Raw genomic sequence first — 26,536 nt, 5'->3', positions numbered from 1 at the left:
ATGTCTTCGGCGAAGTTAATTGTTTTTGTGTTGAGCGCGGCGGCGATTGTGATTAACATATGTTCGGCGGATCAGCGTAAGTCCAAGGAATTATTTAAGTAAATGCTAAAATGATTTATTAGGATTTAGGTAATTTAAGTACACCTACAGAGAGAATTCGATAAGTAAATTGAGTAATCAAGTATTAGCTTAAGATCATTAACACCAAACCATCAAAACTCATCAAAAATTAATAAAGCATATAAGTAACTGCCCAATTTAAAGATAGAAACGACTAAAATATATTATTTTTATTTATATATATATACTAGCATACTCGGCCACGCTTTGCTGCGAGGCTTTTATCATAATCCACCGGATTGAAATTTGAATTATTAAGGGTAATCAACAGTTCAATACTATTGATTTCAATCAATAGTATCATACCATTGATGAAAATTTCCTTGAAATTTATATTAATCAAAAATAAATAAAATTGATAAATTAAATTTAAGAAAAGGACTCCCTTACAAAATTCATTATAAATGACCAACTGATTTGAACTGATTTCTTATAATTGCATTATAGCTTATTTGGCATTAAGTTCTATTTCTCTTGCTAACATTTTAACATGTATATATATATATATATATATATATTAATTAATTAATTAATTATTTATATAATAAATAGTTGATTCTTCTATTTGAAATCCAATGGTAATTAAAAACCAAAAAGTTGTCAACGTTTTGGAACTATATGTTTTATCTTCAGGACATTTGTCAAGAATATTATCCTGATTAGAAGATAAACAGAAATAATAAATATATATTAAAATATAAAAATTCGTGTTGATCTTCTGGTCAAGATTATCTTCTTGACAAATGTCCTGAAAGAGGAACGTACATAATTCTGGAACAATAAATGTCATTTTTTGTGAAATCTTGCTGGTTGTTTTTATTACCATTAGATTTCTTGTTCAGAGCTCAACACATTATATATATATATATATATATATATATACATATATATATACATATATATATATATAATAAATATATATGTATATATAAATTTTGGCTGCACATCACTCTGTTTTTTACTATTAATTAAATAATATTAAATTTACAAATTTTTAGAGATTGTGGTTTGTCTCATTAGTATAACATATATAAAAAGTTTTTACTTGTATGGGTTCCCGAATCATATATGAGTTTATGTTTGAATTGACACATTCTAAAAACCTTAAAAGTGCAAATATTTTAGCAATCATATTATAAATATATTTAACAAATGAAATATCTTTAGGCAATAACATTTTTGCTTTGAGTCATAAATCAATATCGAAAAGTAACACATAATTAGGAAGTATTTACGTCATCTTAGGTTTATAAAAAAGTTCAATACAGATAGTTATTTTTTAATAATTTCAAGTAGTTTTTCTTAAAAATTATTAATACTTAAAAAAAAGAATTCTTAAATTTATTAATCTAATATATTTCTAGTTTACTGTTACTGAACGTATTTAGGTAAAACAAAAGTCTAAAATGAAAGTTTGTTAATAATTTGTCAAATAGTGATAAACAGAATGGACCACTTGTGAAAGTGATTATTTGAAATCTTCAAAATTCATGTATAGTATCAATGGGTATATAGTTAGCCACATTTTTGATAAAAATATATATCTGTGCCACGTAATTTGATAAAATTTAATCGAATATAGAACATAAATCAAATATGGAAAATTAATGTTGTGATACAATTTGCATCAAATGCGAACACGAATAACTAAAATCCAAAAAATAATTCTAAAAAATTATTTATTTTAAAATGAGAACATATACTCATAATTAATTTAATAGTTTTCATTCATCCGTGCAATAAATTAAACCAACTTTAATCATTTTAAACATATTTATTTGCTCACGTTTCGATGCATTGAGATAGTAATATTTATAGATATTTATAATTAAAATCTGTAAGTGAATCATTAAAGCTAGTAATCAAAATAAATCTGAACTCCATAATGTAATAATAATTTAAATATTTTTTTTATATTGAATCTAAACTCATCGACTCGAAAATTAATATATATTCCAAGTTTACGTATACTGTGACGAGGGTATTAATTTAGACACGTTATAATTAAAGTTTACATAATAGGGTATGTTAAACTTATGTTTCAATCAATCTTAGAGAACACAGTGTTTTCTGCGAACAACAAGGTTATAATAAGACCCTACAAGTATCTTTGTTACTACAAGGCAACACGTCAAAGACTAAGGAGCCCTTAATTGGAAAATTGAAATTGGATCTAAATCAATTTGAAATATTTTTTTTAATCATATACAAAATTGATAATGCAGTAGATATAATATTATTCAAAAATTAAAGTAATTTTGTCAATTTAACTAATGTAACAATAATAACTAATAATGAATTAAAAGCGTAGACAACTAGTAAGAAATGTATATGCATTTATTTTTTATTCATTACGAAATAGATAGTTCGAATATATAAATGATATATATTTTTAGAATAGATCGAAAAATAGCTTATGGATAAAGATATAGATATGTAGATAGATAGAGATAATATATGCATATATATGGTTCTTTTAAATATTCAATGAAGTCAAAATAATGCTTTTGAAACATATTTTTTAAACGATTAATAAATATGATAAGTTAGTAAATATTTTAAAATTAGTATTGGTCGAATTAAATGATAATTTGTTCTCAGAATATTTAAACTTTATATATATCAAACTACCAATATGTTTTTGATCTCTAGAATAAATCATAATAACGGTTCTTTTTACAATTTTATTTTATATTCAATGATGGTTTGTTACGAACGATACATTTCTAATTAACATATAGCGGATTAAAAAATTTTTTTTATATATGAAATCAACGTCCGTTGAATTATTACTGTTTTTTGTCGGCTACATATTTTTCAATGTGACGTTTTATTTGTGGAAACAAAATCTTTCGAATATTTTTCGAATTACTCATTGATTTTATGCCTATCTGAGAAACATATAATACAGCAGTACAGTTACAATTTTGACACAACGTTTCTTATATATTTTTTATTTGATTTTGCTTTTATTTAATTAATGCTTGCATTAATTAAATGTATTAGTTCCAAATGAATATACCTACTTTTGAATTGCAAAAATAAATTTTGACAAGAAATTATAATTCGGTACTTTTGAATGGTATAACAAAATGTCTAGTAAATATTCGCTTCGAAACGCAATCAATACATTTCATCAAATTCGCAAATTAGCAAAACCCTAAATAAAAATAATTTAGCTTGTTTTTTCATTATGCGTTTATAATTGATACTTTTGAAGAATTCTACATGAATAATAAAGAAAATTATTATAACATAAATTGAATAATTTTGAGTGTATTTTTATAATTACAATAATTTTATTTCTTTTTCTAGCTTACTACATAACACAATGTTCAAGGACAGATCCTGCAATTAACACCTGTCTTCAAAAAACTGGAAATCGTCTAGCCAGGTTACTTAAAAATGGAGTACCAGAATTAGGAATTGAAGAGGTATGCTTCTAATTTTTAACTAGTATTACAAATTGAAGAAATAAACTTATATTTTTCTTGAAAATCTAATAAAATTGACTCTTTGATAACTGCAAACGAAACCAAGATTCGTAAAATAAAGCAATTTTATTTAAGGTGATGGTAATAAATACTGCACAGGTAGTAACATTTATAGACAACATAAAATCAGTACTTTACTTCAATTTAATATATATGTAAAATGCTTTGCAATAAGCTTATGTTATATTTTCAATGTATTCTAACTAATTAGTTATAGAAGTTTGTTATTCAAATTGGATCTTGAACTAGTTCGTAAATACTTCATCAAAAAGTGATATTTGAGTAAGTAATTAGATCAAATGTACCAATAATAATAGTTTTAAAAATACTGATAAAAACATAATAACTTAATATTTTTAATTTGATTTTCTAATATTCTAATTAACTCTGTTAATTTATCGCTAATTCTTCAAATTATGCCGAGGTAATTACACATTTTTCTCATGAATTCCAAGCGCAAATTTGAATAAATAGTTTTGAATAAAATTACAGAATATTTAGGAATATTGTTAATCAATGTGCCTAATATTTCTAGGTGGAACCAGTGGTAGTAGATGAAATTGGAATATCTTTGGGAGCTGGACCAGATGGATACAGAGCTGTTTTTAAAGATATTCAAGCCTTTGGAGTGAGCAATCTAACAGTCACAGGTGTCAGGTGTGTTGCACATATCATTGTATAAAAAATATCTTTAATTCACATATAGTTGTTTAAAATTTTGTTTAAAATTTTATTTAATTTATTAGATGCTTTTAGAGTTTTCGTAGTAGATATAATTATAAATCTCTTCAATCCCTAATTTCGATAAAACTCATTTTTAGGATATTTGGCCAAACGAATAATATAATTTCTTATAAAAAATGAGGTCAATAATGTAAATAAATACATTATAAAACATGTATTTTTTCTATCAAGATCGTTAGAAATATGATTTATCAGTCATTTATCATGTCATTATTATTTGTGGCTCTATCAAAAAATACTCTATTTTTATAAAATATACCTCAGTATATTTTATAGCCGACACAATTTCGCATTTGCCCAATTTGTCATCATCGTTCACACGTCTCGTTTTCAACCCTTATCACACAATTCGCATAGGAGAACTACCCTTATTCACATAGCAAATAACTCGATTGTGTGCTATATTTGTATATAGTTCTGTGTACTTACTATTTCATTGAATTGTACGACTATCATCAAAGTAAAGTGATTTATTTGGTAATAAACATCAAGCTAGTAAGAATAATAGATATATATATATATATATATATATAATATATATATATATATATGTGTGTATATGTATATGTATATATATATATATATATATGCATATACATAAGGCAGCACTATTTTCACGAAAACCGTATCCCTTTTTAACATCAAACGACTTAGAAATCTCTAATAAATCCAAAGAAATTGTTTTGATTGCAATTTAATTTACATAGGAAAAACGAGCCAGAACTGAATTAAACGATTACAATAACACAAAAATAATCCTAAAATTCTCAGACAATAAAATAAAAATTTCTTTCAAAATTTTATTTTACATGCATATATAATTATGCCCAATTATTAGACTTTGTTAATGCATGTGTCAACATCAAATTCAGAATTATACAATATTTTAATATATATATATATATATATATAAATGTGAACTTATAAAGATAGTTGAGTCTTTACTTATATCCCTTCTTGTGTATATTATATATACTTCTTGTGTCAACAAACGTAATTCCTCTCATCTCTTACATGATAGTTACAAAGTCATTATAAGTTTCATAAAAAGTAATTCTATACAGTTTTAGAATCTTTCGTTCGTTATATTTTTTCCCTGTTTCTCTTTCCTCTTTTGTTTCTCACACTCCTCTCCCAGTCAATTACCACACTTGCTGCGTAACCTTGATCAGTGTTCATAATGCACTGTTGAAAATATACAATATAGGAGGGCAATATGTGCTCCTTTAATTCCTCGTTATTAATATATTAGTATATAATTTTTTTACACAAATTTAGTGCTCAATAAATTTTACATCATTAATTAATTTCTTCTGTTGTTTTACATGGTGTGGTATGTATAATCTTTTTCTTTTTATATATTTATATTTATTATCAACTTTTGTATTTATGTAATATGTTTTTTAGATTACTGAATGATGACACACATCAAACGTTTAATGGAATAAATAATTTTCCTATTTAATCTTTTCTTAATTCGACGATTGGGCTGCAAAAATATTCCATATATATATATATATATATATATATATATATATATATATATATATATATATATATATAATTTAAATTCCCAGCACCGATAGTTTTACTCTATAATTGCAATGAATGAATAATGAAGTAATGGTCGTATATAACCTCTTCCTTCTTAGGTCGGACGTGGAATCGTTACAATTCCAGCTTACCCTAGAAATCCCCAAGATATCGGTCCAGGCTCAATACCGTTCTTCCGGCGTCCTGATACTTGTTAGAGCATCCGGAGCAGGAGATTATTGGGGCGAATATGGTGAGATATTCATTCTATAATATGTAATCGAAAACGATATTTTATTCGTGCACTGTCGAATATAATAACACTAAAAGAAATTCCATTACAATTGCACATCTGGATATTATTAGAAACATAGTAAAATAGAATTAAATTCGTTTTCGTGAAATTGTGTTTTTTAAGTTGTTAATGCAGAGTAGGTATATATTACTAGATTATTGAAGTAAATTGGAAATAATATATAAAAGTTTGCTGGGTTTATATATGCAAATTGAGTCGATACAAAATCATGTCTGAAGTTCCTGTATTCATGATCAGAACTTTGCGCAAACTGGAAAATTATAATATTTATTATAATCTGTAATTGAAGTAATACCGTGAATATTTTTTTTGATTATATATTCGCAACGCAGAATTAATCCGCAAAGTAGAACAAAAATACAAGTACATTTAAAAAAAAATCGTGCAAATTTTAACTTGTTTGAAAATGTACGTTGGTTTATACAAAAACAAACTATTTGGAGCAAAGTGTATGTATTATAATTCACTAGTAAAAAATTTAAATAACAGCATGTATTGAAAAATATTTCTGAATTGATTGCAAAAAATAGTCTAGATAAAGTAAAATTTTAATATATAATTGAAGTAATGCTGGTGAAACTATTATTTATACGGACACAAATACAAAATTTAACGCTTAGTAAAAAATTCATAAAAATTAAAAGTTTTTTGTGGAAAGAGTAAATTTTGTTACCGAATGGTGAAGATTCTTTGGTTTCCAACAAAATTCAACAAAATCCGACATTTTTTTTAACAAAAATCATAAATTTTGGTAATTATAGTTATATATTTGTACTTATTGATACATTTATGCATATCTTTGGGAACTCCAAAAAATAATATAAAATTAAAATTTATTATATAATAATGAGTATACAGTAGTAATATGAAAGCAAGAGTCTAAAGAAATCGAATAGAAGTTAAATGTTATATTTAATTAAAGGTTATAAAATATAGAGGTAGAATCCTCAAATTAATTATAATAATAAATCAAGTGTAAGCAATATTTTAATGAAAATCAGTTATCAAATTGATGACGATATTTGGAAATCAAAGATAAAAATATAATTTTTGAACAAAAATTACACAAATGAAATAGAGAAATAGAGAAATAGTTCGAAATTTTGGTTGCATTCTTATAATGACAAGTACATACTGTGATATTCAACAAAAACTAATAAACAATTAATATATCAATGATAGATGAATTTATTAGTGTTTTTACAATTTTATTTACAAATATAAAGAAAAATAAGTATATAGCAGTAGTTTTGGTTTTGGAACAAATTTTCAAATTTGTTCTTAACTTTTAATAATTGTAGGGGCCTATAATATTTAAAGGGGTTTGGTTTGACTATCAACTCTATCATCATGTAAAGTTTCATCAAAATTCTAGAAGAATAAACCTGAGGTTCTCTTTGTTAGTAATGAAAAATATGAACTTTTCGTTTTAGTGAGTTTTTGAAAAATATGCCTTAGTTGTATAAAAATTCCACGCGGATATGTATATGTTATAAAAGTTAGGAAGAATTCAATAGGAAAATTTCTGAATAGAATCCGCCGATTACAAAGAAAAATTTGTTTACGATCCCTTTACCGCAATATAATGTAAACGACGACGCTCCCCTGTATCAAAGGCGGATCTAGCACAATCTTGAGGGTTTTGCCGAAAATTTCGATAACTCCCGCGGGACCATTATTGACATCCGTTACAAACCCCCGTATTATTCTTTCTATTCCGGGCATGTTTTATTATTCACAGAGCAGTATGGACTGTAACAGACATGGCCAGGCCAATGGCCAATCGATCACAATAAAAAAAAGAGAAAGAAATGTACTAAATATCGTGGAATATTTCAATATTTCATTTATTACTTTGGGACAGACGTCAGAGCGTTAATGAAGTTATTGATTTATTTATAGGAAAATCTATCAGGAAGATAAAGTAACTAATGTATTGTAATTGATCACTGTTATGAAAAATCATTTCTAATAATAAGTGCACACAAAATTATATTTAACTGTGATTAAGTCTACAAAATCATATGTATACATATTTATAAATGTGAGTTTTTTTTTTGATTTATAGATAATTTGGTCTAATACGATTAATTTAAACTTATACTCATTTAGCTCTCTACGTGTCCCTCGTAACTTTCAGGCCAAATTCTTCGAATTTTACAAAATAATTATGGCTTATTTCGTGACATGGCGCTAAAATCTTGATACTGTCAAGACCATCTTGACCATTGTCAAGACAACCGATAAAAATATTTATGACGTTTGCTAGACATTTCAACCTGAAATAACATTTTCATTCAAAGAAGTGCAAACATTATAGGCCACTGCGACTTGAAAGTCACATATTTAATAAATACCAAAAAATTGTTCAAACATTTTTTTATTTTTCATATGCATATGCAGGTTTATAATTACTAAGATTTTGATCCTCTAAATTCTTTATATTATTTGTTTTGTGTCATTAATGTAGTAGATACATATTACTAAAGTAGCAATTTTAGTTTATTTTTCTATACTAAGAAATATTTTCTTAATTACATTATTTTTGCACTACCGAACAATTTTAATTCATCAGAACAACTAATTAACTTAATTTTATTTATTATCAAATAATTTGAAAACACTTGAAATAATGTTCTAGAACTTGAGTTTTTGTTGATTTTTAATAAAAAAATTATATTATTTAAGCAATCAGAAATACTGATAGACTTCATTGGGCTAAATTGACTCTATATAACAAATATCTATAGTAAAAAATCTCAATGATGTTCTCTCAGATCACTGCGTTAAATTTTTGTTAGTTTAGTAAAATGCATATAAAATTTAAATAAAGAAAACACGTTATTCTCTTCCTAATTACTTAAAAAAAATACTACATAATGTTGAATGCATTGCAAATGACTATGTTTCTCGCAATTTGGATTCAATTTTAGTATTTTTGAAGTACTGATATATAAAATCAAATATGAATTATTTTAATGTACCTCAGGGTTTCATTTCACAAATCTGTGTATTTTTAAGAAATTATTTTTTCATTTATGATATAGTTATATCAGAAGATCACTATACTAATTAGTTACTAAATACACAGTTTGAATCATGTTTAAATATTCGGCATAATACCTCCAAAATTCTTATATTTTTTTAAAACTTTTTTTTCTTATTAATATTAATATCAATATATTAGAGGACCAATAGCACTAATAACATAATTAGTGTTGATTTTAATATTTAATTTTTTTATTTTAATTTTTAATATTTAATTTGATGGTCCAAAATTATATTGATATTAGATATAAATAATGTGGAAAGTTCTTAAACTTTGGAATTTATTCAAATCATATTGAATCTATGTAGAGTATTTTTTTCAGTTACCAGAATGTAAGTTTGGCACGTGGTGTGTAAAAATTCAATGTGACTTTGCAAATGCGATATAATAAAAATGCGTGTATTTTTTTCGCAAAAATATTTTTCCACCCATGATATCCATACATAAGATGCAAAACAAAATATGTCCGCGTATATATTTCAGTTTCAGTTTGTGTTTGACTTGTGTTCTTTCGTTCCTCAGAGGGTGTCAAGACGAAAGTTTATTTCCGAGCGGCGCCGCTGCGCGTTTCTGATGACGGCAACACTATTCTTAAGGTCGAGCAAGTCAAGATGGATTTCAGCGTGAGAGATATTAAAATGGGTGTTGACAACGTGGCCAACGGGAACACGATATTACGTGAGTATTTCAGATAAAACCCTTTTTAGGGTCCTGGAAGACACTTTATAATATATCTACATACATTACACCAACATATATCCAAAGATCTATGGATGTATATAAGGTAGCAAAGTACCTCTCCACTATATAACATAAACACATTATCTTTAAAAATATGAGCACACGTGTACCTTGTTTTTGCACTGCATAGTTACATGATAATCCAGATACAGACGTTTTGAGTCTAGGTTTTTTTTATAGTTGGTGTAAATATGTAAATAATTTTGATTATATAATTACTCATTAAATCCTAAACATTGTCTTATGCAGATCTGATGTTATATTTTGCATAAGGCCGTGTTTAATTTGAGGATTTAATGAGTATATATAATTAAATTTACTTCTGACTTTTGTTACTTTGTTATCATTTTTTAATCAGTCCAGAAATAATGTAGTAATAAAATATAATTTTCATAGATAATTTTATTCCATTCGTTATTAGTGAGTATTTCAGATAAACCCTTTTTAGGGTCTTAGACGAGAAGACCACACGTGCGAATAAATATAATATGTCTACATGCATTACACGAGTTCATACATCTAAGCATACTATACATAAAGCATCTATTAAAGTATATAAAGTAGTGAAGGAGGGATCCATTAATCACGTGATTGACTTTTTAAGGTTTTTGGAACCCCCTTCCTCTTTGGCGATCAATGGTCATATTCAAAATTACCCCCGCTCCCTCATCAACTATAACGAGAATTTTTAGTTACGTGAAAAAATTGTAAAATTATTGAATTTTTTTTTAATTTTTTTTTTTTTAATTCAAGCAAAAAATAATTGCACGTGATATCTTAGTATACCGTCGTCTTGTGATATTTTGCCTCCAAAGCACCTAAATACTATATATTGAATAAATGCATATTTGGGGTCGATTCTGTCGTAAAATAGACTAATACTAACTACGTAGGTGCTATATTACGTAGCGTTTCTTATGCAAAATGATACTAAATACTGTCAAAATGTCATGTATTTGCTGTACTATCAGGCATTTTACTTATAAAATGCAACTTCACTCTTATGTTATCCTACTACATCATAAAGATCAGCGTGACAACATTTTTTTTGACACTCGTGCGTTTTCGAGGTTAGGTTTTCTATGTAAAACGCCCGACAGCACAAAAACCACATAGGATTTTGACTAGATTTAGTACCATTTTGTATGAGAAACGTAATATAGCCGTTACGTAACATTGGTCTATTTTATGGCAAAATCGACTCCATTATCTTTAAGAATATGAGCACACGTGTACACTCCTATTTGCGTTTTTTTAAATAATAATGTAGTTACAAATGTTCTGATATAATGGCTTTTAGCCATTATATGTAAATAATTTTGACTAAATTCTTAACACTTTCTTATTCAGGTCTGACATCTTATACTATCTGCATAAGATAATGTTTGAAGACTTAGAAATTTATTTGTATATTAACAGTCACAATGAAGCAAAACATAGTCTCGAAACATTTGTAATTTTTATATCACTTAATAAAATAGTCCAAAAAGTGTGCAGTGTTCTCATATTTTCAACGATATATTTTTTCACACAATTGGGACAAAAGTTTAATCAAAAGTAAGACTCATAGAAATTTAGAGTCTCCCGCCATAAAGTAATTTTTATCGGATGTTTTAGTTGGTATTATTCATACAATAGTCCCAGACTACATACCCAGACATTAGACCTAGTCTGAGATGCATTAATGCATTTCCTTCGCTGTACAAAAGAAAAAACACAGCAAAAAGCATATGTACCATCGGTAAAATATTTATCCTAAATCATTTTTACCACTTTCCAAACAACTATTAGGTCCCTATATCTGCAAATATAAACATACTTGAAATATAGAACTATTCAGAATATTTCTTCTCTATTGGGATCAACATATAAAGTCCGTGTATGAATGCCTTTCCTCCAAAATTATGCAGCAATAAGGAGAAAATTTTCAACATATTAATAATTTACATTACCACATAACCACATTATCGAAAATGAAATTACTTTGCTAATAAATGAGTTTTCCGAGTCAAAACTCTTTAAAATCATCCTTTTACTATAATTTTATACTACATCTACTTCAGTTTGCAGTTGCGACCGCATATTTGCTTTGACCCTTTACATTTGAGATTATATTCAGAGTCCAGAAATACCATATTACTAAAACTCTATGTAATATGAAAGATATTACAATTTCTAAAGAGATTTGTTCAAAAGATAAATATTTAATATGCTACTTCTGTTAGATCAACACAAGTTTCCAGGAAGATTGTTCAATTCTCTTTGATTTGTTTTAACTGGGTAAATCATGTATAAAATTTAATCAACGCTCTGGAAATGGATAGATGAATTTTATTGGTCATGTGGTTTTGTAATATTAGTTACATGGGAATTAATATGAAATTATTTTCCTGTAAAGCTCAGATTGCATTTATATGTATAATTATTATGGTAATAACATGTCAACAAATAATTTCAATTGCTATTTTAAAAAAATAATTGAATTCTTGGAAGTAATTTGCCAGAGTTGTTAATTATTTTGACTTTCATGACACATGGCAATATCAAGTATAATAATTGTACAAATATAGATTCAAGATGAAATATAGATGAAAATAAACTCTAGAAATTCATATATAAAATTTATAAAAAAAATTGCAAAAAAATGTGAACAGAATTTTTTTGTCAATTGTAAAGGGTATAAAATATGACACCAATTTTCGTTAAATTAAGTTAACAAATTACTGAAATTAAAAATTGATTTTGGCTACCACTAATGACAATTTTTGGAGGTGTCCATTTCCTAATATATTTCCATTACAAATTTCACCATGAATAGCATTTTTATAATTTTTTAAGAGGACGGATTAGTAGTTAATGATGCAAAATTAGAACTTGACATTAATAATGGTAATATTCTTATACAGATCTTATTATATAATTAAATAAATCCACGTGCTTATAATAAATATTAACTGATAGCACGCAATATCTGTAATTTTCAATGATATATCACAAGGCACGAAAATCATGTTTTTCGAAAATTACAAGGCAGCCTTTTATTGTAGAACATCATTTTATTGTATGAAGTTGCATGAACTTTAATAATATCCTCTTTAATTGACAAAAAAGTGCATTTTAACCACATAGAAAATAAATACTAAGAAATTTATAACTATTCAGTACTTCTGGTATCTTGATATAATATTAGGAGTTTTCATGATTAATTCAATTTTCGCAGGCCTCTAATATTTTTTAAGATGTCCAATTAGATCATGACTCTAGCACTATGCTAAGTTTAATTCAAATTGTCAAAAAACAAATCAATAATTATTTATTAACAATATTTTACGTGACAACAATTAGCAAAACCATAATCAACTCATGTCAATTACTCACCGCCAGGTGTTTATACCTATATAAACATTACCACAAACAAACAAGTCCATAATGACGAAATTTATGACTCTGTTTATTTGCGACTTATTCTCTCGTATTCATACTTATCACCTGCTAAATATCTGAATTTGAATAATGTTTATCACAAATAGCCATCATGCAATAATATTCCTTATTTGTATACATTGCAGAAGCCGCTTTGAACCTGTTCATCAACAGTAACGCACAAGAACTTCTGAGGGAAATGAAACCTGCTCTGAGGACGAAATTGGCGGCTTTGATGGCATCATTTATGAACCGATTGTTCGAAAAGGTGCCACTGGAGCATTGGCTTGACTGATATTAATTTAGGAATTAAGTAGGTTAAGATTTAAGTTAATTATTAATTGTTATATCATTATATCATTTGTAAGTTAAGTAATTTAAATATAATTAATAAATTATAATTTTGTTTTAATTGTTATGGACATACATGTTTTATGGTGAAAGAATGCAATTATAAACCAAAAAAAATCTTGAGAGGTATCCATCCATATCTTTTTTTAATAAATATTCCAAATATTTGGTCTCCCCCAGATTGACTCTCATTCAATGGATGATACATCAAAATTAGTGTTATAAGAGTCTTTGTTAAAAAAAAATTATATTAGAATTTTTTTATTTTTTATAATATTCTGTCATGATTGGAGAAAATAACTTCTTCAAAATGCATTAATAATAAGAAGTATAAACTAAATAATTGGCATTACCTTACTTTAAGCTCGTAGTAATTGTTGATCAATAAGGGATTATATTTGTAATGGATTTCAACATTTTTACCAATAATATAATATATAACATTCAGAAGTCAAAATCTGTCTTATTCAGTGTAAAACCACCAAATCTAATTAAACCTAATATTTCTAGTACAATATAGTATGATAATGAAATATGAACTCATTTATTTAATAAACTCATTTATCACCGAATAATTTATAGTACATATATGTAAGTTCTCAAATATTACAACAATAATATATTGAGCTTTTTACCATTTTTTACGGCAAGAATTGATTTCATTGTGAAAGCATTTTTTATTCTGACATATTTTTATATAGCACAAATCTTTGCCACGATTGAGGATGACCTCTTACGATTTCCAAGTACGATTTATAGGTTTGGTTAAATTCAATTTTGCAAAGTTTACCATAAACTATTATAAAATAATAAAATCTTATATATGAAAATGAATCGCAAAATGTGTTGGTAAGCGCATAACTCAACAACGCCTGGACCAATTTGACCAATTCTTTTTTTAAAATGTTTGTTGATGTCCAAGGATGGTTATTACGGCGATAAAAAATCGAATAATTACCAAGAAAACCCTGAAAACTGCCCTTTTTTCTCATACAAACGTTTTCTAACTAAAACGTAGAATCAATTTGAGCTTTATTGCTATTATATAAAGTTCATATTAAATTCCAAGCACTCACTGTATACTGTACATTAAACGATTATTCGGATTTTGATAAATCTTTCTGGAGTTTGTTAAGAAAATTTTTCTAGGATGTATGTGATAATGAAGTACTGGGATGTATGTCCAATATTGTAGAAATGAATGAAAAAAATTGAAAAAAAAAACGACATGTTATTGTTTAAAGCAGTTCTACATTTAACACCGCTCATATTATAAATGTACATGCATTTTGGCCTGAAGAGTAATTTAAAAAAAACAATAATTATTATTTTTAGGTAAATGGTAAATATTAGTATATTGTATTAAAAAATTGTAGACATTAGTATAGGACAACGTCTGTTGTGTCATCTAGTAATAACATAATAATCCTCATTCATAACTAACAATTTCATTTATTATAAACTTTTTACAACGTACGTCCATTACACGTCCGGGATGAAAACACTCATCATTATCAAGGTGCAAATTGCCTGAATGGCCCTTGTGTTGTTATGATGAGAAAAAACTACCAGAAAATTTTTCCATTTTTTTTTATTCACAACTTGTTTACACCAAACCGAGTTATAAACAATTTCTAACAATAAATGTCTTTAAAATTTAAAACAAGAGTACTAGATGACTTAGCAGTTATTAAAAATAGCTGCGGCCGAATGCACAAACGCAATAAAATATAATATAACCTGTTTGTTGTTTTCAGATGATTTGCGGTAACAAGAAAACTATATGGATTAATTAATTACATGATTTTAATACAAAAGTCGTTATATAAAGTACATCACACGCAATTACAGAAAACCGGTTGGAGACTTCAAAAGTACAGGTGACCGGTCAAAATAACATCAACTATGGTTATTTACACCAAGAACTGCAAAAGTTGCGCAGAAAGCTATGATTTTACCTATTTATTATTTTAATTATACAATAAATTGTACGTTTATGTTTTATTTATTATCAAAGTATGATGAAATATTTTTTTATTGCAAATGAGATCACGGAAATTTTATTTATAAACATTGATGTGAAAATTGAATGAATTTGTTTTAATTATATTTAATCACAAATAATTACCTCAACGCTTAGAATAATGCTAAAAAATCATATCATGAGTAGCAATATTTATGAGATTATTTATAAACTATTTATAATATTTTTTAAATTTATTATTATGATTAAAAGTTCACAAGATATCAGTTATTTAATGTCTATTTGTAAGTATTGAGAAAAATTTGAGATAAATATGAAAAATACTTCAAGTGAAGACAAACGACATTTTCAATTATTCATCTATAATTATTCTTCTGTAATTCAGTTCATAGATTTGATAATATTTAAATATTCGGATGGTCAAAAGTTTTCTCATTAATAATTGGTGAATGGCACCGTGTTTTAATATATAAAAATTAATATAAATTGACAAACACATAAATAAAAAGATAAATATATAAAATTAGAATTATATAGGACACGCGATTAATTTACATCTTACACTAATAATGAAGAAAATCTTAAATTATTTACTTATTAAATAAGTTGTTATAATATTCAACATGTATTTGCATGCAATTTAATTCCTTTAATAGTCATTCAAGCGTGATAAATAATCATTATGTTACTGACGCAAATTTAATTTCAAGTTCTATATTCTTGTTTAATTAAACAAAATCATATGGTAAAAATAACTCATGTTATAGAAGATTTTTTAATCACTATAAAGCATAATATCAAATCAAGAGTGAAGAAAGCATATTTAATTTTTAGACTTGGCGATAATAAAATTTTTGGATATTTATCCATAGTAAACTGACCTTCTGATCGTCTGGTAAAAAGAACCCTCTCTACCGTGAAGTTAAATGTCAAAGATTCAGTTAGAAATTTTAAATTTTCAATATTAACTACAGCATACCTATCATATTTTTTCTATTATATAAAAAATGTAAATATCTTTAAGACCATATACTTAATTTTGTCGAGGTTTTCCTTTAATCTCCATATAGTTTAAAGAACATCGGCTTAGAGGACAAAATCTCCTGAACCGTCTCTACGCATTCCGCGTAGATATAACGAGAATTCTATTGGTGATACATTAATTCGAGAAAATCCATTAGATCTTAATTCAGCACTTGATATATTGCTAATTAGATTTGCATAGTGAGTGTTAGATCCACAAGGATTAGAAACCAGAATATATGGCTGGGGTCAGATGCCTCTATTAGGAGGAGACATATACCATAAATGCATATGACAAATAATTACGTGCGAGATATCGATGAGGGATAAAATTTATTTATTTATACAAATCTTTCGAGTAGTCCCTTAATTGTAAAAATAATAAATGAACTAAAATAAACAGCCCAAATCAAAGTACAAATAAAATAAAAGGTGCCGAATGAACGCAAATTTTGTAGTTATCTTTTACCATTGTTGTTGTTCAAAAAATTTACTGATTATAACTTGAGATTAACAATCATCTTTATAATAAGTATAAATTGTAAGTTATATTAAACAAAGTATTGTGCACTTTTATAAAGAAATAGATAGACCTACGCAACTTTACATTCATGCACATTTTTTGAATATTCAAAAACATTTAAGACTAAAAAAATCTTGGAAAACAATCCGAAATTTATGTTGGAATTTTATCCTGTTTGAATTTTGGACTCAAGATTGGAAAGGATTATCTCAACGAAGAATCTTGGCATAAGTAATTCTTATTTTTAAACAGCAATCTGAACATGATTTGCAATGATATTGCTCTTTTAAAATACTTTCCTAGAAGGTAACCTAACAAGGGTATGTTTATTGATATTTTATATTTTTATTATTAGAATTTATTTAATGTTGACAATATGTCTAACTTGATGCAAAACCATTTTTTATGGATATATTTTTAATACTTCTTGATGTCAAATTGATCCGGCAACGCGGGATGAAACTATAGAGAAATATTGAGAAAAATGTTGTACCTATGCCATAAAAAGGTACAAATTTGGCAAAAGTGCAAAAGTATTCATGCCACTATAAAAATTTTATGTAATCAATATTTTTCATCCAATAAGTGTCATAATTCAATTTCCACGTGTTCTGGTATCCAACACATATCAGACTGCGTGTATTTATTTACTTCCTCCTGTCGCTATAAAATTAATTACGGCACTAAATCATGTCCTGAACTTGAGACATAGAAGTACAAAGTCACAATTTTCTTAATGATTTACATAATTCGAAAAGACGAGATAATAACCAGCTGTAGAATACGATCATGTACATCATGTACTCGTACAAATCCACAAACAAGTGGTGGATGAGTCCGAGTCCAACCAAGGACAAGGTGACACATCAGCCACGCATCCTTCTCATATAAGTAAACCGCGATTCTTTCCAGCCTGTCATTGTTTATCTGGATGTCAAGTGCTCTAGAAGTGATAATTTCGACTTACATCGTAAGTGAACGTGAGTTCTAATAAATATTCTAAGTTTTATGCAAGAAATTAGATGAAAATTACTAGTGCAAACAACAGAGTTCTCTCGCGAATATTGTTTTGAAACTGCGCGAAATTAGGCGAGGTATTTGGGTAATACAGACAAACATGTATAAATGCATATTGAATATAGTTGGCCTAGATAAATCACCTTATTTTCATCAATAGTATCTTTAAAAGTTTGCTAAAATACACTTTGACTTGTTTTAGTGCTTATGTCAACTATTGGCGGTGATCCATTCATAAGTTCAACAGTTGTACTAGAAATTTCATTGAAAAAAAAGTTTAATATTTGATATAATAAATATTTATTAACTAGGGATATTTGCATCTGTTTGTGAAAAATTTTGTATTGTTGATCAGGGTATTTCGACATATTTTGAAAATGTTAAAAATTTGACAAAAAACACTTCGACCTTCCACCTACCATCATTCTTTTGTAAGTTTAAAAAATGTAGAAAAATTTTTTTTTGAATTGTTCCAAAATTTGCATTGCATTTGTTTATCAAAATTTTTGTATTGTTGACTAGGATATTTTGTCTTATTTTGAAGAAGTTAAAAATTTGACAAAAAGAACTTCTATCTTCGACCTATTGATTTCATCATTTCTTTGTAAGATTAAAAGACGTAGAATTTTTTTTTTTAAATGTTTCAAAATTTAATCAATACATATTTAATAATTATAATTTAATCGTAATTATAAATATGTAATTATTGATATTTATTTAAAGTGACTTTAATGCATTGGTATATCTATTGAAAGAGTTTGTCGTTAGAATTTAATTTATATTAATTTACTATATTGGGAGTAAATGCATTTTGTAATTTATCATATTTGTTCCTAAATAATATTTATCATAAGATATTCAAGTTATAAATTTGCTAAAATATTGTTGCTGTTTTCAACACTTTTGCCAACAATTGGCATTCGTCCATTCATAATTTCAGGTGCTATAGATGAATTTTTATTAAAAATATTTTGGACAAATATTCAATATATAAATATCAATAAATGATTATTACTATTTAATTGAAATGATTTCAGTTTTTTGTATAGGGATTGATGTATTTTGTTAATGACGGTATAACAAAAATCTGCACTCGAAATTTGAAAAAGCAATATCAAAAAATATTTGAAAAATGAGAACTATGTTGTACACTGTAATAAGTATCTTGAAATAAATTTGGTCTTAAAACTTTTAACACTATAGAAAAAAAATTATGAATTTTAATTAAAACGTTATACAATTGTAAACAACGTGTTTATTTATATCATACCTAATTTTAAATTAAATTTAATCAAATTTAAAATAATTTTTATAATTTGTAAAATATAGCAAAATTTGCTTGAATAAATATGTTTTTATCACTGTAGAAAAAAATTGTATAGTAATTGTATATATCTTCGAAGGTTTTGGCACTTTTTATATTGAATTTAAATTAATTATTTGTTATAAACATTTTTTATTATCGGCAAACCGAGATAATTTTTTTAAATTTTTGGTCACTAATTTGCCTATAAATTGGTAATTAATTAAAATAAACTTAAAAATGTATCTACTATAAAAAAAATTCCTACAGTGACACAAACCAAATTTATTTTATTTTAAAGTTAAACTAGTAAATTGTGTTATATTTTACGAATCATAAAAATTATTTTGAATTTGATTAAATTTAATTTAAAATTAGGTACGATAGAAATAAACGCGTTGTTTATAATTGTATAACGTTTTAATTAAAATTCATGCCGGCTTTTTCTCAACTTTGATTATACTATATATGATCTGAATATCAAAACAGCACATTTAAGCTAATATAAATAAATTATTATATAGTACTCTATATTAGCTCTATAATTGCAAAGTTAATTTTGAAAATATAATATTTAAACAAAAATCGTTAATGATGAACAATTCAAAGTCAACTTCAACCAGAATGTACAAAAATAAAATTTGCTTATAAAGTAAATTTGATAAAACAAAAATTATTTCACACCATATTGCGTTTTTTTAACATTAGCAAATTTATCATAATATTTAGCAAAGCCATAAAAAATGTATTCATTATTAATAAAGTCTCTGAAAAAACCAAGTGCAAAATCCATTCAACAAAATCGAATTTACACATACGAATACTACATAAATCACTCTACTCATTTATATTTTTTGTGCAAATACTAGTTTTCGGGTGCATCTATTGAATTATTAATTTTGTTCATGGTTTGTTTGTTGTTTGATATTTTCAAGCCGCGTGCGATATTTTTTAGTAAGAGAATAAAATATTGAGAGCGTAAAATATGTTTATTTATAAAAAAAAGTTGTAAATTTAATGATAAAATTATCATTAATTGATTAAAATTAAATGGTAAAAGACCATGTAGAAGACAACAAAATAATACATAAACAAATAATACGGAAAATTAAAAAAATTAAAACTACAGGAACCCAAAATCAAATCATACACCCACTGTACATTGTAATAAATGATCTACTCTAATTGGTTTCTTTCAAATTCGACATTTTGGCGGTTCAATTAATACAAATACAATTCAAATATGAAACAACTAAATGTATAAGAAACATAGACAAACAATAAAAAAAAACAAAACGATAAATTGACAAAAAAAATTTACCACCAACTTACCTCCAACTTACCTCCAACAAAAAACATGTTGAAGATAAGTCGAACCAAGGCTCGAAACGTTGACTATATTAGTTATAGGAATACTATTTTAGAAAATTTATTATTAATATTATTTATTATTTCAGTTTGTCCTTTATCATCTTGAATTTGGCATTACGGTCAAGGGCGCAGATTTTATCTAAGGATACAGAACCAAAATCGCAACAAAAATTCAAATCACGCACTTTGACTTCCAGACACATCCAGAAACAACATCGTTATGGCGATCACGAATATTGTAGTGATTTTAACGTTTGTGACGTTTTTCAGTATTATTCAAGCCGAAGAATTGCGTAAGTAGATACTTGAATCAAATCGATATAATAAATCAAAATGGTAAAAGAAATTTGATTGAAAACCGTACCTGAAAATAAAACTACCTACTAACTTACTATTAAAAATCTACCTAAAAATAGTCATTTATGGTCCTACTTCTTTCGCTTTTTATTCACAAGAAGTAGTACCTCCATCGAGTACTTTCTTTATTTATTTGACAAATTGTTAATTTTTATTTTTTTTTAAATTACATCTATTTAAAATGCAATTAAACCAGTTTTCTTCACAAGTATCATGGCTGATCTTGACCACTTGAACTTCATGAAATATTAATTTTTTTCATCAGATTTTTACCTTTGTCTTAATTATTATTAGAAAAAACCACGTTTGTTAGAAGCAACAATTATTATTCATTTTCAAGTTTAAATATCCATGCATAGAAAATATTTATTTATGAATATTTTAATAATAATTATAACTATAATTAGAAGATTTACAAAACGCAGTATATATTTCTGCCAGTATTTTTCCCAATGGCAATTTTCTTGTAATTGATTTATGCGTTTGCGATAAAATATAAATTAGAGTAATTTGCATTTGAATAATGCATTTAATTTGTATATAAAACTTATAGTATCAGTTGCATCATACAATCTGAGCACGTTGGTAATTTATATGCAAGTACTAATGTAGTAATGGACTCCTTACAAATGCAGTAGTTGATTTTTTTAACGATAGGTGTGATAAATTCTTCAATATAAATTTAACTTAAATTTATGATTTTATTACAAAAGCTTAATCTCATTAAATCTAAATCTCAGCTCCTAAACTTATATAATTATGTATTACATCAGAAATAAACTAAGTGAAATTGTTTTTTTTTATTATCATGATAATAAGGAACTTCTACTAATGTAGATATAAAAATGTAAAAAAAATCAATATAAAAGTAACGATATTCAATTTAAATTTAATAATAAATTAATCTAACATATGATATTTATTCTCGTATAATATTTTTTTTTAACTTTTGTTAAATTAACGCTAAATTCAAATGTACATATTTTTAAGTTTATTCTCATACCACAAACTATATTTTATCAGTTGTACTTTATATAATTCAAACATAATTAAATTAATTTAATAAGGTAAGAACTGGTAGTGAGTAATAAAAAGAAAGTCTTGAAATGGTTGTAAATATGCTGCAAATTTATAATTTTAAAATGGAACTTTTTTTCCAAATATAATACTTTTCTATACTTATATATAAATATATATATATATATATATATTATATATATACATATGATAAGTTTTGCAGCCAAATCGAAAAATAAAAACCAGAACGTAAATATAAATCTTTTTAATACGTTTCGAGCTATTCTGCTAGCTCATCATTCAGCAAACCAAGTTATTAAAGGTGCAAGTTATTAAACATCAAAAAATTTTATTATGTAAAATTTGAAAACATGAATATTTTGTCTATATATATATATAATATATATATATATATATATATATATATATATATATATTTGTATATATATTAGGGTAGACCTTAATGAAGACATTTTTGAATTTCCTTGCTCCCAAAGGCTTAAATGGTTCCAAATTGATTAAAAACAATTCTCTGAGTTTTAGCTCTTAATATTAACTCTTAGATAGTGCGAAATTCAATCGAACTTCGTATAGCATGGAAAAAAATCGGAAATTAAAAAAAAAATTTAGGTATAACTTAGCGACAAATGAATTAGAAGTGAAAATTTGTGTCATTTTTATTGAAAATTCGACGCTCTGCAAAATTTTTGAAATTTTTTTCATGCTATTTCCATACAAATTTTTGATTGAATCGCGCTCTATCTAAAAGACAATATTAAGAGCTAAAACTTTCAGAGAATTGTTTCTTATCAATTTGGAACCATTTGAGCTCTCGAGAGCAAGGAAATTCGAAAATGTCCATTATTAAAATGTCTAAATGATTTATTTATTTATTTTTCTAGCCCCGTATCTCAAGGTCTGTACAAGAAAAGAGGGCGATATAGCTCAATGTGTTAAACGCGCCATCGAGGGTCTCCGACCAATATTCCTCGAAGGAGACAAAGCTCGAAATATACCATCATTGGAACCCCTCGAGGTGGGAGATTTGCTGGTGGGCGACTACGGTCGTAGCAACGGAGGTCTACGGATTTCTGCTACGGAAATCATGGCTAAGGGCGCCTCCAATTTCCGTATTGATAAAATAAGGTAAAGGACTGTATAAAATATTATGCTTAATTCCAGTATTCAATTAAAATTTAAGTTTTTAAAAAAATATTTGAATTTGTTCGTCAGGAGTGTTCTTTATTACTCAAAAAATTGATATTTGCTTGTCTAGAGTTTTTTTTTTCTAAAAGATTGTGTGCATTCAATCGTCAGTGGAGCTATTTAACTCATAAAACTTAAAAAAAAAATTAAAATAATGACATTCTACTATTTTACATTACCATCTATATTAAAGAGAAATGGATGCTACGAGTACTATGTATAAGGCAAAAATTTTAAATTATTTTTTCTAGTTTTCAATTATATAATAACAAATGTAATTGAGCTATTTATTCATTCAATAATATATGTAATTATTTATTTATTCAGTATTTTGTTAAATAACTAACTTTAAAATAAAGTACTTTAGTTCACAAAAGAAATCAAAGTATATATGGGTATGAATAGTCTACAAAAAAACTATGAATTTGTAATTTAGCCTCTTTTGAGTTACGGAATTATGATTATTTCTATTGATAGTATAAAGTATGGCAATGAAATCAACTAATAATTTGGTTCTATCTATCTATAGGTGTTAGCATAATGTAATTTTTTTATTTATTTTTAGCGGAGATCTTGATAAACTAGAATTTTACTTTGAAGTATTACTACCTCGTCTTGAGACTACAGGAAAATATGCTGTAGATGGAAATGTATTATTATTACCTATTAAGGGTAGTGGACCATTTACTGGAAATTTCAGTAAGTACTAATCGATAATTTGTACAGTTTCGTAAAAAAAAAACCTAACAAATATATTAAAATATTAAATTAGTTACCAGTGTATAGGTAAAATTAATTACTAAAATATAAGATAAGATAGCAGTGCCAATATTTAATTTTTTTAGGACTGAAGTTCATTTAAAAAGTCTGAACAAACAGTTTGGTGCTAATATTGAATTGATTTCTTATTATTTATTTTTGGTTGAAAAATAGGTCATAAAAATATTCACATACAAATATATTTTCGTAATTAATTTCGGTTATATGTTGTTATTTCTAGACTGTTTCAGTTTTAATTGCCAAAATCAATTTTTATAATATAAAATATTTATTTCTAGCTGATAGTGTAGGAAAAGCTGTAATGCAAGGAGAAATTGTCGAAAAAGATGGCCAAAAACATATTAAATTCACCGATTTAAATATCAAGATCAAAGTTGGAAAAGGTCGCTTGCATTTGAAGAATTTATTCGGTGGTGATAAAGCTTTAGGTAATAACAAATATTTAAAACTATAAGAAAAGATTCCATAACAAATCAATTATTATTTATATTACAGGTGATATAATTAATCATACGATTAACACAAACTTTGAAGTACTGAGTAAAGACATAATTCCATTAATCGAAAAAGCTCTGTCTAAATTGATCCTGAAAATCTCGAACCAAATTGTGGAACCATACACAACCGAACAATTATACCCAGATGAATAATGATCGGAACAAATGTAACAGTATTTTTAAGAAAACAGAAAATTATTATTTATGAAATAAGTTTATTGGTTTAATTTTATAAAAAATAAAAATATTTAAAAAAGGAGAAAAATTGGAGATTTTGTTTTATTATTAAAAAAACCTTATCCAAACCAGGAAGAAGAATTTAAGAGCAGAATCGAGAATTTATGAAATTACAATGAAAAATAATTTAATTGTTCGAAAATGCATAAACGATGCATTTTCACAAATAAATATAGAATGAATACATTCAAAATTATAAATATTTTATTATATTTGAAGAATCACAGAAATTCCAAAATATGTGTGAATAACTCACAGTGAAATTTTTAAAATTTTATTTTTATGCAATTGTTTTTATGTAGGAGACAAAAATATAATATTTATTTATATTTTTCTCGTACGATTTGAGAAATATATAGAAATGCAATCATAAAAACAAGGATCATGTTATTAATAAAAATGGAGTAAAAAATATTTTTTTGTAATTGATATTGAGTCAATTAAGTAATTTTTCTAATATTTAACTCCAAATGATCTATGATCTATGTAGAGTAATAGAACTTGTTCAGTTTTTGAACAAAAAATGGACCTTTATAAAACAACTGATTAATGTTTATAAAAAAAATTAATAGGCAGTTTGTGGTGGTTAATATAATACACTATGAGCAATAAGCTAAGAAATTATTATTAAAATGCAAATTTAAAGTTTTGCAAATATTTAAAATGACTATGGAAACGAAAATGTATTATTATTACCGACTATTTACTAAAAACTTCAATAATTTTAGTGCAAAATTCTTATAGTTTTGAAAACTAATTTTTAAAATTAATCAACTTACGTTGAAAAATTTGCATCATATTTGGTATTTGCCAAAATATTAGTGTGATACAAAACGAAAACAAGACAAGATTCGGTCAATTTAGTCGTGTCTGACTGAGCAAAAACTTAATTTTCAATTCAAATATCCTAAGATAAATATGATCTGCAGATTCCTTATCAGAAATCGAGTCGATTGAAAAATAATAGCGACTAGCCAACTAGTACACCTATGGTAGGAACGCAGGTGGAAGGACACATTTCTGGTTTACACATTCTCTTATAAATAATCGACTGAAATGTTTATCCGTAAGTCGAGTAGTTGTGATGTATCGGTAATAAACAATACTAAGGAATTGAAATAAAATAGAAGTTTTAGTAAAATTATGTGAATTATTGAAATTATTTATATTACATAGTTGGACCAGGTTGATGCGCCTGAAGGTGAGGTAAAGAAGGATCTACTCTGATAGGTATATATCAGATAGGAATATATTTTATTTACTTTAATTTAATATATTTTAACAATTGGAATTGTAATTGTGAATGTTATATCTAGTAATTGTTTGGATTATTATAAAAATGAAGATATCAGATGGCCAATTGATGGTCCTAATATTATAGTTGTTAGGCCGGCATAGAAGAAAATTGTATGCACCTGTATTTAATGGTTGATTAGATGAATCTTAATGT

General features: G+C 26.0%; 2 protein-coding genes across 3 annotated transcripts; both read left to right on the top strand.

Annotated features, from left to right (window-relative positions):
- On the top strand, positions 1–13,715 carry LOC113370283. The gene is made up of 6 exons (XM_026610955.1): positions 1–76; positions 3,436–3,554; positions 4,150–4,271; positions 6,011–6,144; positions 9,779–9,934; positions 13,567–13,715. The coding sequence occupies exons 1-6, from the start codon at positions 1–3 to the stop codon at positions 13,713–13,715; spliced, it is 756 nt and encodes a 251-aa protein (XP_026466740.1).
- Positions 13,716–18,216: 4,501 nt separating this feature from the next.
- LOC113369922 (protein takeout-like) lies at positions 18,217–25,104 on the top strand. 2 transcript variants are annotated; one of them, XM_026610544.1, is made up of 6 exons: positions 18,217–18,271; positions 21,079–21,285; positions 23,269–23,512; positions 24,138–24,271; positions 24,631–24,780; positions 24,848–25,104. In XM_026610544.1, exons 2-6 carry the CDS (start codon positions 21,213–21,215, stop codon positions 25,000–25,002), a joined length of 756 nt encoding a protein of 251 aa, XP_026466329.1. In that variant the 5' UTR covers positions 18,217–18,271; positions 21,079–21,212; the 3' UTR covers positions 25,003–25,104. The 2 variants fall into 2 exon arrangements, with proteins under 2 accessions (XP_026466329.1, XP_026466328.1); XM_026610543.1 differs by having other exon boundaries at positions 18,220–18,281.
- Positions 25,105–26,536: the final 1,432 nt, after the last annotated feature.

This window comes from Ctenocephalides felis, unplaced genomic scaffold (assembly GCF_003426905.1).
Source record: "Ctenocephalides felis isolate EL2017-DRISC unplaced genomic scaffold, ASM342690v1 CF-g0.4_SCAFFOLD_01492, whole genome shotgun sequence".
NCBI classification, from domain to species: Eukaryota; Metazoa; Arthropoda; class Insecta; order Siphonaptera; family Pulicidae; genus Ctenocephalides; species Ctenocephalides felis.
Note: the sequence above shows the minus strand (reverse complement) of the source record. Positions and strands in the feature narration are given on the sequence as shown.